The sequence below is a fragment of the Varroa jacobsoni genome, unplaced genomic scaffold (assembly GCF_002532875.2).
Source record: "Varroa jacobsoni isolate VJ856 unplaced genomic scaffold, vjacob_1.0 scaffold_253, whole genome shotgun sequence".
NCBI lineage: Eukaryota > Metazoa > Arthropoda > Arachnida > Mesostigmata > Varroidae > Varroa > Varroa jacobsoni.
In genome coordinates this window covers 748,754-766,287 of record NW_019213155.1, presented here as the reverse complement: position 1 = coordinate 766,287, position 17,534 = coordinate 748,754, and the positions used below count along the sequence as shown (strand labels likewise).

Genomic DNA, 17,534 nt, shown 5'->3' with positions numbered 1-17,534 from the left:
CAGTGTGGGTTGACCATAAGTTCAAACCGTTTCTTCTCCTGGTTCCCTGAATTTTTAAAAGTGTTCCTTTGCCCTTTCGGTAAGACCGACTCAGATAGCTCACGTATAGAGTACACCATAATCGGGATAACAAGAGTCCGCAAAATGTCTTGGGAACCAACAAAAGCTTTTACGCAAGATATTATATTATTTTTAACATTGTACCATGTTACCATATTCTACTGATTTCCGGAACCTTCAAGGATTATCATGTTTATTTTCACTGTTTGTTGATACAATTTTAAATCCAAATTACGCCTTTCATTACATATCTGTTTTAACTTTCGTATATACGCCTTATGAAAAGCTGTCGTTTCTATGTCTAATGGTCTGAGACTGAGATCAGGGTAGCCTACTTGGATCAGTGAATCTTGAGGAATTAGCTTAATTGGCTCTGATTTAGAATTGCTAGAGAATGATAACGCTTGACTGGGCGATCCATTTCTGGGGCCCATATGTAGACTTGTCAGTGCGCGCACCCTTGGATTTAGCGACGAATCCTGAATACCTTCTGCACTGAAAGTCTTTCTGCAAAATTATGCACTGCACAGTTCTTAAAAAACCTAACTCCTTCAGAATTCTCATCGTGCGTCGAAACAAACTGCCAGCTGTCGGAGCCACGTCGTTTTAAATATAATTTACTTTCTCGGATTGAGCACCTTCGGCAGAGAGCCCAGGAGATTCAACATGCAATGGTTCCATGTTATCACGCTTATAACTATCATCCTAATTTTTTCAGAGTTCGTTTCCAGTTGTGCATTTATCACCTGATATCCTGACCGTTATTATGTTATACTATATGCTATATATATGATTTCGTTCTATATAACGATTTTTCACAGGCCATCAAAGTCGAGCTTATAAGGCACTTCGTATTATACTAACATAATAAGCTGCTAAAATATTATGAATGTATTAGTGGTTTGGCGCTCTTGGTGCAATACAGGCGATATTGAATGGGATCATACAACAAGCAGCTGATTGCTAGATTAATGATGAACTCTTAAAATCTTGATGGAGGACAAATAACGGAAACCCTGTTTAGATCACGGAATAGTTTTGTCCCATCTTAGCTCAACTCGCGCGTAACAAACGCTTCTCATTTCAACAGCTCCAATGTATTTGAAAATGTTCGCGTTGCTTAAATGAGTTTCGTAGCAATAAATACTTTACATACGTACAAGATTGGATCCTAGATACGTCTTCTTGCCCCCCATTTGGTACCCATCGGATTCTACATCATGCATCTATAAAAATTTCTGAAGATGGAGTGTTTCGCATAGGAGTTAATTGATGAGGATTAATGCGATGTCTGGTAACTTTCGTTAGGACTTTGAACTTCAACATTCGCTTCGGCCTCAACTCAGTGACATAATTTATTTTTTACAGGTGCTATATGTTAACGTTGGCACCTTTGAGGTACCGATTGCAATACGTCCCGTTAGTACTCTTAGAAAAGTACATTCATTTAGGCACCTGCTTTTGTCTAGTCACACAGCTCAATAAGCGGCAACCTTCTTCTAGTACACCTTTGCCAACAGAGCCGACCTGTGTCCATTTTATTCAGATAGTTAAACTAATTATAAATCAAATTAAGTAATTATCCTCCAAGACAGCATTCCTCTAATGCGTGACAATGAGCTACAGTAGTGTATGATTGGGTTATCTGCATTAACAATAAGATCTCCATTTGTAGCGACTCTGATTTTTTTTACGCTATTAATCGGCTTAATTTCTCTTTGCTGGTGAAAAAGATATGGGGCTATCGTATAATTAGGATACAGTGAAGCGGACTGGTAACTACTAGAGAATCGACAGTGCTGTGTAGAGATTAATACTGCCTTCAACACGTACTGAATTCTCACTTCTAAAACTCTGAGATTTTACAAGTGTCCGGGTTGATGTCGATATTTGTTCTGCTTGATTATCCTAACCATGATATTCCTGCTGGCTTATATATCACTGATTATAATTGCACTGATACAAACTCTCAAACGCGGATCATTTTGAATCTGTATCAGAACTAGGAGAGCTACTCTTCTACACACTGCCGTAGATGACGCAGAGCTATGATGATCTGAAAATGATACGATTATAAATATTTAATTTATGGAACGTTTCATGCTTAAAAGACACATGAATACATTTCAATCAAAGATAAGTTTCCCGTAGTCTAATCAACAGGATCTTCAACGTCGTGAAATTTTGGCTTTGACGTTTAGGTAATAAGTACGAACGATCGATTCAGCAAGCCTGATATCTGGATTCATTGTTTCCGATTTTATCGTTGATGAGAACGTTACATCAAACGTATCACAAGCTTAATTGCTCCAAAATCTAATATATCATTGCCCATCTGTTGACATAAATAGCACAGTGTGGCAGATATTTCTGCCACCTCATTTTATACCTTTCAAATACCTTGAAGAGTCATCTTCAGAAAGAAATTAAAAAAAAAAACTAATTCAAGCGAACTCCTTATATTGACTTTATCTCTATGGTCAGGCACCGGAAACTGAGCACATATCCTGCATTCTCAACAAATAGTTTAAATCATAGTCATGCGAGTATCTTTATTTAGTAAGTGACCATTGTGGATAAAAGTAGAACAAAAATTATTGATTTTGACAGGCCGATGATAGGGCAACCATTAATTCTCTTAAGAAAACGTTGAGTGTAAGCTGCATGGATAGCGCAAATATTTTGAAGCATATTCGTTTAACTGACAGCTTTAATTATATGAATGTAAATTACCTGTTATATTGTGACTAGTTATATATAGAGGTATTAGACAAACGCATTAGCTCTTTTTATAACTGTGCAAAAGACGTAACTGCTTAATAGGCCAAATCACAAAGCGTTGAATACGAAACACGATTAAAGAATGTAACAGAGTTTACTTAATGCGTCTTGAAACAGCCAGATATGTTAGTTCCGACGTGATTCAGAAAGCTGCGTCGGCATTATTAACTTACCTATGAATCGACCTCGTATAAATATCAACGCACTTCCCTGTATGGGCAGTTCACTTTAGCCCGAGTCAAGATGACTATCACCGTATTCGTATTGGGTACGTTCTAGCTAATAATCAGTCTATTGGTGTATTTCTTTTAATTTGAATGAATTTTTTCGTTATCAGTGACACCTGAACGATGCATCGCTGTTCTTGTTGTTCATGGCGGCTCTGTTAGTGGGCGACTTTCAACTATCGTAACATGAAGTAACATAAACTGAAAAGTTCTGTTTTTATGATACAGTATCTAATTAAATAGGCAGTTAATCGCCAACTCCTTTTCCTTTTCAAGAGCTGCATTTCCTGCGAACTTTCTAGAACAACGAAAAACACTAGATAGGATTAAGGTCGCAATAATCAAATGTACACACAAACATAAATCCAGAGGCTGCACAACCAGTACCGCCTAATTTTATAGCCACTTGAAGATATTCATTGGAAGACCGGTTGTTTTTACGAAATTTATCATTTAGTGTCGTATATTATGAACATTTATTAAATGATTAATAAACAACAATGATTCACACTTATAAATAAACGGATATTTGCTAAAGCGGCTAATCTCTCGTTGCACAATTATCTGATGACCCTGATTATTGGGTCAATTGTGTGCTATATTTCATTTACATTTTATAAGCTAGCCTATTGGCCAAACCTAATTCAATTATTATATTGTAGGTAAGCAATATATTTGCCGATGATCATAACCAGAGAGTAGCTTATAATTAATGTAATCTATTAATAATTCTACGTGCATTAATCGCTTTTTTGTTGTTTTTGTTGTTTTTCCTTACTCATATCTTGATAGCAAAAGAACACGTTCTCCTGTAATGAAAAGCACACAACTTTATGATTAATATTGCCAAAATGTTGACTGTAAAATAAAATTCAACTAGGTTACAGATTTCGTTGTTAGAAAGCTCTTTTTTTTTTTAATTTACTTGTAAGGACTATAGTTGAAAACAGATTGGTTTGAATAGAGTTATTTAAAATCGGGTGGATTCAAGATGAGCCGTGATGTTTTGTTTCACAAAGGTTGCAATAACACATTCACTCAAATATACTTTTGTCAAGCCTAAGAGATAAACCATTTTTTTTTCATAATATAACATGTTAATGTTATTATTCCATACCCGACGGGTTCGTATGGGATTTCCTATGTAAATTTTGCCATTGCGGTTTCAGTCAATACCGACTGTCTCATATGCTTTGCTGGTCAAAGTTTTAGTCGCTTAATAACTACTTAAAATATTTCTTATTTATTGCTCGGCTAACGTTTCACGCACTTTACTAAAGGTGATTATTGTCCTCAATGCTGAAACAGTATAGATAACTTGGTTGCATGCTGTCGATATCCTTTTGACTGTTGTGTATGTTTTCTTTGTAGAGTGAACTTCGCTCTACTATGGCTGCCGCCATCTTCATTTTGTTCATTCGTTCCGTTCCTGCAAGGAACCTTAATGAAACTTCATCTCCCAGCGTTAACAGGAAGTTCATTCAAGCGAATAGCATAAGCGATAATAGAGTTATAGAAGTAAAATGCTCTTAATCACTGAGTGCGTGAGCTGGTGCGAAGTAAGCAGTAGAAAGCTCTCTAATTGTTGAACCTCAACCAAAGATGAATCTGGTTTACGCTGAGGAAGCTAAACGGTATGCAACAAGGGCAGGCGAATAGTCTTGGTAATTGGAAAATAGCTTGTAGCTACGAATAGTTTAGATATGGTCCGCTAGTCAACTTGCTGAAGAGAAATGTAAGTCGGTGTTAGACTGAGCTGTACATTTCACTAGTTTTTTTTTCTTTTTTTTTAACTAATTTAATTTAAATAATTTAACTAACCGGATAGTGGTTCATGAATAATGAAAAAATAACTGACGCATTTGCGACAAAGTGCACACATCGGGCGCTACTCACAACCGAAAGGAATCGCATGACTTTGCCTCGTACAACTTATTCGCCTAAACTATCCTAAGTTCCTAACGTTTGCGAACTATTTCTGCCTAGTGATAACAAGATGATTAAAATTTAAAAATTCAAAAAGCTTACGGACTATCAGTGAATGAGGGAAACAAAAACAGGAGTATTTACCTAAATGTGCAATTTATGTCACTGTGGCAAATGCAGGGTGTATACTCACCTTATTGAGTTACTGCTGTGGGACAACGAGGGCCACTACTACGGCATCCTCCAAGGAGGAAACTGGCGGCCTAGACTTTGATAGGTGCGGATTCACCGCGCTAGATCACGCAACAGCTGATCTCGTATTCTTTGGCAACGGACCCCTGGCCCCTATTTCCGAGGAGGAACTGGTTGATGAATGCGTTAGACTACGTGCATCCCTTCGATCCACTAAGCGCTACGCGAACAACTGCACCATGGGACTCGGTAAGGGGCATGACCTCAATTCCTTAGCTTGAATAGCACGCTCTTTGCATATAAACCACATTTTATATATACATATACATATATATATATAATGGTGTATTCATGCATAAAAATATGTTGCCTTACTTGCTGGATGGATTGGACATGATCATATACGTCTTTTATTATACAGTTGCTTAACCTGTTCACCTTACTTCGTTACTTTGTAACAATCTGATTTTATTTTTCTATTCCACAAATGCATTCCTTTTATTTTACGTACAGTCTTTATAGCGGCTTTTGATGCCAGAATGAAGACAAACGCTTTGTGAATAAACGTTTCTTTATAACTGAATTCAAATAAACAAAACAAAAGAACTGCTGTTTTATCTTATGCATGGATCACATATGCCATTTTGGTATTCTTGCATTAACAAGTTATCTGAATTGCTATGCATATATTTTATTGACAGAGACATGATTTCTACTCTCTATAACTTATAAAAAAAGGTAACGAGTATATTTGTAATAATATTGAATACTATTATTGTTCAATAATTCAAGTCAATTCAGCACTTCTGGGGATAATGAAATTACAATCATTTTGTAGAATTGTTCGCTCGTAATCGATCTACGCAGTAATAATGATAATTCATGAAAAGAGATTAATAGACATCTATCGTTGTTTCTTTCTGCTTGTTACTATACTTCATCCGTCACTGTGGGCTGCCAAGGCCAGGTTATGTTAAAGATGTTCGTTGAAGCCGCCCGTAAAGAACTGGAATATCGCTGTGATGGCAAAGGAAAAGAGGAGTACCTCAAGTTGACCCCCTGCCTCGTCGAGAAGTCTGGTCCGGCGCTGCACAAGTGTAACGTCCGCTATTCTGGATACCTTCAGGCTATTACAGAGCAAAATAAGACAGATCGCATCCCGTTTGCCTGCTGGTCGGTTAATATTAATTCGTGCTTGTTTCTGTTCGCTAACTATTGACTTCGTAATAGTGCATTGAGTAACGTATTTAGCTGGTACACTTAAGGGCATGTCATGGCATGGGTTTGAATCCCAACTTTGTTTCGCGCATTATGTTTTGTGCTCGGAACCAGCCGTTTGAAGCAAACCTAACGGCTAAAGTGCCAACGTAAAACATTAAAAACATCAAACTAAGATTACAGTTGGCTATTTTTAGCTGCAAAAAAATCTATTGAAACATATATGCAATACCTCGAAAATTTTCGAGACTCATAAGCAGAATCTGATTATAAAGCTTCAAATAACGACGTCGGTGGGCCAATACGGAATTTATATGTTAACTAAAGGCGTAACTAACGCGCACAATGGCGAATACTTAATAAGTAGCCTCCTTGGAAGCAACGTCGCTCCATTGCGCTTTTGGTTTTTCGAATTCATTCATTTAAAATGAATGTTTACAGTTTTACATCTGGAACTGATTTAGCATTGCATTAAGAAACATTAATCCGTCTAGATGAAGAAGAAAATTCGATGTTTTTTATTTTGCGCCTAATAGGGAAAAAAACATGATGCATCAAAGTAATTAAAAGTTTGCTCTATTTGTTACTTCATATTCACTCCGATTAAATCTTCTAATCCACGTTGCTTCCAAGTTTGTTTGATCTTGCTTTCGCTCGTGACGTAAATTACAAGACCTTACGCGTATGTATTGTGACAAAAAATAATTTTTGATTACAGCTATCATGCGAAATTTGAACGCTGTGTTACTAACGTGGCTAAAAAATGCGGAGAGGAGCACGCAAAGTTTTCAGCAAAAGTTTGTATCTTTTTCAATGTTTTTCTGTTTTTTGATGTCTACCATCTCTTATCCTTACACTTGTTGAAGCATAATGTTGTAACTGCACCTTGATAAGGTATTTAATCACACGCTAATTTTTTTAGTAAGTAATCATGCATTATTTTATATTAGTTATTATGCATTTGGCTTATAATAACTGTACAATAATCCTATTTATAATGACCCTTTGAGTGTTGTAGATAGTTGCCAGTATGAGCGAAGAGCTGAACGACACGGTGTGCCGTAAGTGGGTACGCAATCCAAGCCTATGTAGGAGTCTGCCAAAAGTCATTCCAGTAAAGAGTCCGAGGTACATGACAATGCTGCCGAATCTAATGTCGATCCTCGATACAATCTAAGGGGACTTTTTTCGCGTGCCAATGTATTTCGAGTTATATCTCTGCTTCAAACATAATAGGCATATTGTGGTTAAACTCGATGAGCTGAGCTGTAACTGATGATTCACTCAATAGACGTTAATTTATTGAGCAGCAAAAAGTTGGTAAAGAGTGCCGAAAAATTGACGGAGGTATCTGTACCCATTCGTTATAACGAATGCATAATACATGAAGCTGGATGAACGAATCCTAATTATATTTTTATTTATGTTCATTGACTACTGCTGCATCTTTACAGCTTTTGTGAAGTTACCTAGCTTGTTTTAGAATCATGTCAAACTGTCATGAAGGGAATATACCAACCGCTGAGCTAACGACTTCGTCTATTGAATATGTATCCCATTTCAAGAGAACGTCAAATAAATTGAATTTATAGCCGCTACGGTATCTGTAAAAAAAACAGTAATGTATAGCTTCATCATTTCTTCATTCAGCTTACGCTATATTTCAAATGGGTAAAACCACTAACAGATTGAAGAATGCAGTAGCGAAATCGGAAATGGCCTTATATTTTAGGCCAGCGGGATATGAACTCGGCCTAGAGTTCAACAATTAACATCAATTACTGCAGTGCCCCGGATCCATTTTACGACGGACGCTCCTCGTTTCATTCTTCAATGAACTCGTGCAGGGCGGCCGCTGCGCTCATGCTCATTTGCTCGTTTTCGCCAGCCTCAGGTTGGATTTTGCAATATAGAGATGTAACAAGCCTCACGCTGTCTACTTCAGTGCGCTTTCCCGAACGTAAAAATCAGGGCGATCAAAATTCTATCAGATCCAAAAACGAACCGGCTCACTTTCAGATAAAAATTAATATTTCACCAAACTTATACAGGGAATGGTGGCATCAAATTTTTTGGAAAGAACAGCGATTAATATCTTCGCTTAAGGATGTTTGAGAACCAGCGGTAAGCATGTGGCAGTCTAGGTTTGAAACGTCATATTTCCAATTTAGTACTACATATACATAGCGACCTCTGTTTTGGTCATAATGTGTGGTTTGGTAGCGGCACGCTTCTTTTTGTGTTAGGATGTGGCGCCCAACCAGGGAACTCCCACTTTGGTGCACTTTGGCCGGAGCCATGTTAAACTTACGTTGAGCTGGATCATTACACATTTTCAGAGACGGACGTATTGTTGGAAAATATAATATTCGATGTACTGTTGCCTAACAAGAAATTTTGCGGAATCATTCTAAGTTTGTAAAAGGATTTTCTGGGAAACGTGTTGAAAGCCTATCTCCATGCAGACCATTATGAAGTAGCTACAGGTAAGTCGTTAAGTCATGAACGCGTTGTTGTAGGGTTAGGTGCCTTGTTTGTCTAAGAGCCTTCGTCACCTCAACCACATACTTATGGCCTTCGCGAAGTTGGCGGGCATAGATCTGACACTAAAGCGTCTCTTTAATGAGCCTCCAGATGCTGACGTAGCCATTCTAACAGACTGTTTCCCAGCTCTTCACTTTCAGAAGGAAAGGTCGGTCCGCTCGTGTCAGTGTTACTTTTTTCAATGTGCTCTACACCTCATCCAACAGACAGGCCGTGAGATCCCTCTATTGTGAATCTCTGGCTATATTGGTTTGGACATGAACAAAATTGCTACGTTATTCAGGTCTAACGTTCCGCTCAGGCGTGTAACCCGTTGATTAAACAAAGCAAGGCTATCGCCATTTAAAATACTACTTACCTTTGAGTGCTCTCTATTCTGCCAGAAAATGTGTCATTGCCCTTCACTGGAAATCATAAATGCTTTTGAGCCCAAACACGCTTATCTACATTACGAAGGAGTATGTTTATGTGCATAATTCACCTCCAATCATTCCAACGCACATATATATATATATATATATGCACAATTTAATGTTATGAGACGTTCCCTATGAGAAACAGCCCAGAGAAACTTAAAATAATGCACATATCCGAATAGTAGATATATGAATTGGTGCTCGAACAGACTATACACCTAACGGTATGCTGCAATTAGCGATCTTCGGAAAAGATAAAAAAAAAAAGATACACTGTTACGATTCTAGGACTCATTACTGTCTAAAGCCAAACTAAATGCGTAATTACACAGTTGGCACGTCTCGTGGAAGGAGTCTAGTAGAATCTGTGTTAGAAGAACTGTTGATACTGACACAAAGTAATCGAGAACGACGTGGCGGTGGGCGTAGTAGCAGTAGACAATGCGTATTCTTTTTTTGCTTGCATACTTCGCTAGCTGTAACTTGACTGATCTATTTATATTGGCCACAAGCCTTCCCTTATTGTTGACGTACTCTTCTACCAACTGTAGCTGCAGCAGTGTGTGTGCCGCAAAGTTAACGACCATCCGACTCCTGATTTCTCTTTCTTTTTCCCTCGCTCTATCTTTTATATGTGTATAATTATAAATCATAGTGAATTACAGGCACACGCACACATTTTGTACTTAACAAAATTGATCTTCTATAAACAGTTCGCTATTTTACTTACGAATACAGCAGCAAAAAACAGTATTAACTTCGTACGTAGCGCTAATTTCACGTGTATCTGTGTTTCTTATACCCGTAAATGTCTCATGTTTATTTGGCAAATTCCTACCCTATTATAATATTAAATTTTCCCTTATTTACCCTGTTTTATATTATTTAAAAATTATCTTCACCAGTTGCATAACTCGCCTATTTGAATGCTATACATTTAAGCTCCTCTATTAAGTATCCTTCTACCAACCATATTGTAATATTTACGTACAATTGATGTCTAATAATTTACTACGCTATTCACTAATAATAAAAATCCGTAGCATGATCTATATTGTCTCCCCATCTTCGTTTACGACATGCTGATAACAAAAGGTAGCAAACAAGCAACCACGCAATCACGACGAATTTAAAAAAATCATCTGAACACACAGTCAGAACCGCAGTTAAATAAGCCTCCAGGCAAGCTGATTTCTAAGCAACATGGAAAACTAAAGCCTCTTCTTTTCAATTTTCATAACGACTGATAAGTCACCGCTTGCGCTAGCGAGCTGGGTTCAGAGTTTGCAGCAAAATCCTTGCAGTGAGATAGATTTGCTGCGATGTACTGAGAAAATGTCTAGGCGCTTCTCATCGACACAAAAGGCGGTGAGGTCCAATGTTCAACCAAAAATTCATTAGTCGATACGTTTTCCTGAAAGTGGTAAACAAGTATATTATTGAGCCCATTTGTGAAGAAAAGTAACAAAAAAATACAACTGTAAATGAAATCATAAACTGCAAATGCCTAGCAGTATGCATGCAGGTGTTCAGTAATATTCGTTATGGAGATGCGAAGATTCATTGATATTTTCATTAACATAATAAATTACAAGTAGATTTTAATGAGTTCCACTTTTGGCTGACATTTGTCTATCCTTTTTATGGAGCTAATATAATGACGATTCTTTTGAAATACAGTCGGTTCGGAAGGATCGTCATATTAAGCTCTTTCATTATTTGCTGACACATTTTGTGACACATCTTTTTTCCCATCTACACCGTCTACAGTACACTATGTTAAGCAGTAAAATATCGGAAAGCGTGCTGAGTCTGGTACTAGTTATTATAAGTACTTCCATGGAATTAATACTATTAAATTATAATTGTTATATTATTAACCATCCATCGGATAGCCTTTAAAATATGCTGTCGCTTTGTCGACCCCAACAGTCGCAATTAATTGACTGCAGATGAATCATACATATTTTTTTATTTATTTATTTACGACCCCACAGCTTTATCGTTTTCTTTGCCTTCTTTCAACTGCTTTCTTAACTGTGGTATACCACTGAGCTCAAAATGTGGCAATTTATTATTATGCTTAGGTCCGTACTCACCATTATTCAAAGCTTGATCGATGTTTTACTGCTTGTGAATTATTCTGTATCCTTTTATCAACAGCCTGTTTGCTTCAAGGCTAATATAAGCTTCAACATGTAAAGACAGCAATCGTAAGTTTTCATTATTTTACATACGAAGACGCTGGGTTTACATTACGCATAGGAACTGTTCTTAAGGCGTCCATCTTCTATATTAATTTTTATTGCCCTCACAAAAAATGTGGGCGAGAATAATTTGTATATATAAGGTACTTTCAAAAGTACGAAAGTACGGTTACTGACATGTTTATCTATACAGAAGGAGCATCCTAATAGAGAGCTAACTGTTTGCTGACATATATACTTGTTTTTCGACAGATTCTCCCTATTGTCTTATCGTGAATAACATGATGTGTAGGATTTTACTCATGCAGGCCTGTAAAGATGTCATCATACATTACGAGAAGTGTATAGAGCAAGGTCCTTCGTGCTTTTTCACGGCTTCAGCTACCTTGCAAATATCAGTTATTTTTCATATACCTTTTACACTTCCACCAAAACAATAATACTTCTAGCTGGGCGCCGATAACGTTACTTCCTCGTCGTTAAGCCTCCTAGAATCTTCTGTATCTAAGTGATTTTTTTCAATGTGTTTACTTCGCACAGATGCTGGCGTCATTCGAAGGAGCTTGTTCGTTTTTCCAATATACTGTAACTTCTTGTTGCCTGTAGTGTGGCGTCCTAATATATCTACGCGATCAACTGATGGATTTTCATTGAAGTCCCCATTTGCAGTTGCAGCAGAGCCGGCTGAAAGTTTTTCGGTGTCGCTGATGCGAAACGCTAGATGAGTACCCACCGTATCTTCGTAGCGGCCGGCATACACGAAATCACGTACCTAACCGTACATACATACGTGTGCATACAGGCAAGCCACAGTTATTCGTAATTAATATGTAATGGCGGTTCAGAGAAAATTAAATTACTATTTGTAACTTCGACCTAGTAGTAAGCTAATCCACGAATTTACAATAGACGTATTTACCTTTAGCAGAGGTCTCTCGCTGTCCGGTTTTATGAAGGCACATTGTGATGCTGTGATATCAGAGGGAAGATCTGTGACTCCTTGAAGTTCAATAAATACTTCATGCGAGTCGAGTGTCTCCCAGTCGCAGCCCAGCGTGATGTTACTGGACTCATTACTAATAGAACGATTGCCCGCCATTAAATGTTCAAGGCCCGAGCAGCGTGTGAATTTCTAGTTCGTTAAGGCAGATCGTAACAGAGGGGATCAAAGGCTCACAGTTTTCTCACGAAAACATCATTCTTTTTTAATCTGAAAAATGAAACGAGAATCAATTGTGGGAATTCGTTAACTCTCCTACAACTTACTAAATAATATACCTAAGTATTAAAAATAACGAACTTGATTTTTAGCTTTAGCCCATACACACATTTTTACTTATTTTAATGTTCTTTACCTTGCATTGTCAGATATGTTCCGTCGGGAACATGGCATAAAATCTTTTTACCGTTATTAAAAGGAGGACAGAAAGAAACAAGGTTTCACTTTAAGCGGTAATTATCTAACATTTGGGAGCACCGACCTGCTTACCTGCTTACGATCCTTGCTTACAAAAACAAGACGAAGCACTCTGGCATTTAAAATTTCTTATTTTTATCTAGAAAAGATTGATTTGTTAATTTTGCAAAAAAAATATAGAATCGAAAGATATTGCTTAGTTTCTTTGGTTATGTGTTTTAACATTCTTGTCCATATGCATTTTAATATAAGGATATGTTGTTATATTATTGCTCATCAACGCAAGCTAACAAGATAGTTGAATAGCCCTACATTTATTTTCATATTGAAGCACTAGTTTTCGTAGCATGACATCTCATCTTCCGCTCAATATTGAGTTTGAATATATAATGTTGTTTGCAATTTTAGCGCAGGGTTGTAACAGACCCGCTGTTGAGTCTATCATAGAAATCCAACAAAATCATGCCAACGTACTAATACTAAAATATACCCATTACATTTCAGAATCTATTTTAGATAGTGGTATAATTTGATTAGAGGTTAGTATATCAATCGCTTCTGTGAATAACCTGTTTACTACTACAAGTACTTTTACAAAATCTGGAAACATTTAGACCGGTCCCATATGCCCTATGGCAAAATTAAGATATGAAATAGAAAACGTTTTTAGAAGATAAGCAAAATTATGAAGCATGCTTCATCATTATTCGAATTATTGATACGAAGTATGTCAATGTCCAGCAATGTGCTAGTAAAATTTGCCATTATTACCTTTGCAGGAGAATCAGCACTTAGAAAAAAATACGTTTGTGCTTTTACATAAAACAATCCAAATGGCTACAACCACTCAGTCCTAGTCACAAGATATGCTGTCGTATTGTTTCAGTATGATTTACCTTTTATTGCAATGATGACTCGACCCATTTGAGTAGCTAAGATAAAACAAAAGAGCAGTATTCCATTGTACTGTATAATAGACCCAGTGCCTGAAATAGTACGTTAACTCCTGCTGTGTGTAACAGAACGTGCCCTTCTAGCCGTAGGCTTGACAAACTGGCTACAAAACATCACTACAGGAAAATGTTTACACTAAAAGCTTTATTTATCAATAATTTGCGGTTGTCAGCAAAGACTCGGTAAATTAGAATAGTACTGAATTTTATTTACACTCGTTTGTACGGAAAACCCTGAAGTTCGGTACATTCGCGACATGTTATAGCTGGCTTTTAGAATAGTTATGTTATAAATTTTCCAAGACGTGTTGCCAGCTTATCGATGGCATCAAGCGAATTCTGAAAATACTAATCGAAATCGGCAAAATATGGATATCAACACAACAACCGTAGAACTCGTGCGTAATATACGCTTACGACCTAATGCAGTTATTAAGCTGTAACGCCTGAACTTCTGCACATCCGATTAATTAACCAATTATACAAAACGAACATTATACTTTAACAAAAGTTTCGATTAGTTTCGAGGCGTCTTCACGTTATTCAGTGTTGGTTAGCTGGCTATTTCTGTTTTCCTTGCACGGATTTTGGAGGAAAATATATACTAGAATGAGTCCTAAAATAATGGTTATAGTTGAAGGCACAAGTTCAAGGTATCTGATATGAAATAATAAAACAATTATGCCAGTTCAAATGGTTCCAAATTTACATCCTCAAATGTCTACCATTGCTAGCAGGTGCTTCACAATAATAAGACAATAAAACAGTGAACTGTGATAGCATATACATGTTAGTGGATAGCTAATTCGACATAGTAACGATATTAAGAAAAATTCAAAATTCACATTTTCACAGCTGATTAGCACATGACAAAGTCAGAGTTAGTGCAGAGAGCAATACATGTTAACATCCAGAATGGCATTTGTCGAAATTCCACCCGACTTTTATTGCAAATACACTCTTCGTTTTGTTCGTAAAAGCCAACGACTGCACACGACTTTTTGTTAGCAATTATATACATGGAACATATGTCAGATGCTGATACAGTAGTTAATCCACAATAATGAAGACTCAAACGGAAAATTATAATATGAAGCTAAATAGAAGATAGAGCTGGGATATTTAATCACTTGAATGAAGTTTAATTATCGTTAATAATTACTTCAATAGCTTATGGGAGTGATTTCTCATCTTAGCTATATGGAACTACCTGCAATTATCTTGCCTGTGTGACTAAGACATTTTGGCATGATTTTTTTTTCACAAATATTTAGAGGTATATTATTATTAGGCTTAGCTAAGTCTTTTTTTTTATTTGTATCTGACGTTTGCCAAGTACAACTATCAAAATATTTAAGAGCAATAATTTCCAAACGAAGAGAAAACAAATTTGTCTTATAAGATGTGTAGATCGGTGATATTTTTTGTTGTTAAGGCCGCAACGAACAGACACTTCCCGTTGGCAACATGTATAAGGCACAGTCAATACAAACATCGAGGGGTTACTAAATCTAGGAGAGAGGTTGGCATATTAGTTAGACAGCAAGCCACCAATTTCGTAATGCGTTATATTTTGTGCGCATGCGATTGCTGTCAACTGGATGCAATATGACGTGGTTTTTGGAAACAAATGTGACAACCTTATTGCCATAGCACACTCACAAGAGTTATCGCATTTTGAGTGACCGAAATTGAAGCGATGTGCCAATGTTTTATTTTCTATTTTCTAATTACTATCTTTGTTTGGTCGAATTGACTTTGTTTTTAATAATCATATTCGATTTATAGGTCTGACACGGGGTATTCCGCTGGAACGAATCTGAACCGTCAAGTACAGGCGGACGTCAGGGTCCAGCCCCAACTTAGAACGCGCTTGCAAAATGATGCGGCATCTAAACATTATCAGTCTGAATGGAATTTGTATATAAACAGTAGACGGAGCTCGATAATGTTTCATATTCTGCAAATATAGAATCCACTGAACACTATTGGACAAACACCGATTTTCAAAATTTACTTACCCGTTGCCTAGGTATGGAACGGAAACCCAGTTAGTGACAGTAACGCGTAATCAGCTCAGAGATTTTGTACCGTTTATTTGCGCAAGGGTTACGTAATTGCTGGAAAATATTCATAAATACATATAGAGAAAAGTGTCATATGAAGAATAGGAACTTATTTAAATTTCTTTTTTTTTTCTCACACGTACATATTGGCCTCAAACGAGCAACCAGCGCGCGTTCGTCGTCTGCTGGACGCGTCAGCTGTTTTCAGCTGTTTTGTAAATATTGATGTAGGTGATGTGAACAATGGTGCAACTAGCGAATCAGCGTGTCGAGAGCAGATCCACGACTAGAACAGCGTTTCTTCATTCGACATTAAATAAAATTAGATTGATTATAGGATAATTCGATCACAATCAGTCAACTAACATTTTAGTATGCAATTGAATGTTCGTGACTGTGCCGATTTTTTTTTTATAATAATGGGATCTTCTATGGTTTAACGGCTGATTTCATGACAATTATTACCAGAAAACCTGGCTATTCTGAGAAAATGTATTTACGCTAATATTATGCAGACAAATAACGTATATTACCACAGTATATTTTTACTCGTGTCAGTAGATCCAGGTTGAACATTAATATGCCGCCGGGATCTTGGGCATCAAAGCGTAGGCGCCGAATGGTCACGGAAGCAAATTACACTGTTAGATTTCTTTCCAGTTGTAAATTTCGCATTCCACCTTGGTTCGAAACTGTCCAATCTAAAAAGAAAATAGTATGCGGTTAATAATTATAGCAGTGGTAATATTTATACTTGCATATAAGTAACAATGGACTTAAACATCTAAAACTCCGACAAAACATAAACAGAGCACGACGTACATACTTGCATATTTTAATTAATATTTAGTGATGCGGATTCCGAAATAAAAGAAACAAAAATACAATTTTTAAAATAGGTACAGAATTAAAGATAATAAGTGCATTGGTTAAGGCAATATAATGATGTATTCTCTAGACTTCAGCTAATTAGGCTGTACAGGCCTTAACAGAAATTAGTGTATTGCTTAAAATCAAAGATAGCACCCCTCATTGTGTGTATTACGAATGTAGACTTCCATGTTATTTATATATAATAGTTCGCAGATCTTGCAAAGCATAATGCTTTCTAGGTAGAGCTTATCTCAATTGAGATTCCTTGTCTGTTTCAACTTCGTGATAAACATCCCAGGCCATTACAATGGATATTATACTCACGCAAAGCCGGATGTGCGCCTAGTACACCTTCAAATTGCCGCTGTTGGCTTCTCTATTGGTCATTCCTCCAATACTGGTCCCTTAAGTCATTAACTTATGTGCAAGTAAGTTATTTTTAATAGCACAACTATTAGACTTAAAACAGTTGCGATAGTTTAAATAGTGCCTACACCTCACTTAGAACGCCAGCTACAGTTAAGCAGTTCGGGAAACACCATGTTCTTTCTTATCTACATCTTCAATAAACACAATTGTGATTTGCTAACTGAAACAAACTGAAATTCCTGGCCTCTTTGACAGCTTTGAGTTCATTTGAATTAGGACCTAATG

General features: G+C 36.9%; 2 protein-coding genes and 1 long non-coding RNA gene across 8 annotated transcripts in view; 1 reads left to right on the top strand and 2 right to left on the bottom strand.

The window, feature by feature from the left end:
* The first annotated feature begins 3,009 nt into the window (after positions 1–3,009).
* Positions 3,010–8,026, top strand: LOC111258657 (uncharacterized). The gene is made up of 5 exons (XM_022830108.2): positions 3,010–3,109; positions 5,175–5,435; positions 6,149–6,359; positions 7,123–7,201; positions 7,423–8,026. The coding sequence occupies exons 1-5, from the start codon at positions 3,085–3,087 to the stop codon at positions 7,579–7,581; spliced, it is 735 nt and encodes a 244-aa protein (XP_022685843.1). The 5' UTR covers positions 3,010–3,084; the 3' UTR covers positions 7,582–8,026.
* Positions 8,027–10,023: 1,997 nt separating this feature from the next.
* Positions 10,024–17,520, bottom strand: LOC111258658 (uncharacterized). 6 transcript variants are annotated; one of them, XR_002679118.2, is made up of 5 exons: positions 16,541–17,520; positions 15,963–16,061; positions 12,491–12,781; positions 11,464–12,343; positions 10,024–10,778 (listed from the first exon to the last, which is right to left on the bottom strand). XR_002679118.2 is itself a non-coding variant. In XM_022830109.2 (3 exons), the coding sequence occupies exons 2-3, from the start codon at positions 12,668–12,670 to the stop codon at positions 12,017–12,019; spliced, it is 507 nt and encodes a 168-aa protein (XP_022685844.1). In that variant the 5' UTR covers positions 12,671–12,781; positions 15,963–16,181; the 3' UTR covers positions 11,318–12,016. The 6 variants fall into 6 exon arrangements, 1 of the variants encoding a protein (XP_022685844.1); XR_015310234.1 differs by lacking the exon at positions 16,541–17,520 and adding an exon at positions 16,151–16,215; XR_002679119.2 differs by lacking the exon at positions 16,541–17,520 and having other exon boundaries at positions 11,464–11,553; positions 11,986–12,343; positions 15,963–16,179.
* LOC111258659 (uncharacterized) overlaps positions 14,130–17,534 on the bottom strand; it is a gene marked incomplete at its 5' end in the record, with an annotated part of 33,585 nt that continues 30,180 nt past the window's right edge. Inside the window, 1 exon segment of the long non-coding RNA XR_015310247.1 lies at positions 14,130–16,708. This is a non-coding gene — a long non-coding RNA (uncharacterized LOC111258659).

Coding starts and splice junctions, on each gene's coding strand:
- LOC111258658 (XM_022830109.2), bottom strand. CDS start 12,670: ATGGCGGGCAATCGTTCTATTAGTAATGAGTCCAGTAACATCACGCTG. Junction 12,344..12,490: donor GCGAGAGACCTCTGCTAAAG/GTAAATACGTCT, acceptor ATGTACGGTTAG/GTACGTGATTTCGTGTATGC.
- LOC111258657 (XM_022830108.2), top strand. CDS start 3,085: ATGACTATCACCGTATTCGTATTGG. Junction 5,436..6,148: donor CAACTGCACCATGGGACTCG/GTAAGGGGCATG, acceptor TGGGCTGCCAAG/GCCAGGTTATGTTAAAGATG. Junction 7,202..7,422: donor ACGCAAAGTTTTCAGCAAAA/GTTTGTATCTTT, acceptor TGAGTGTTGTAG/ATAGTTGCCAGTATGAGCGA.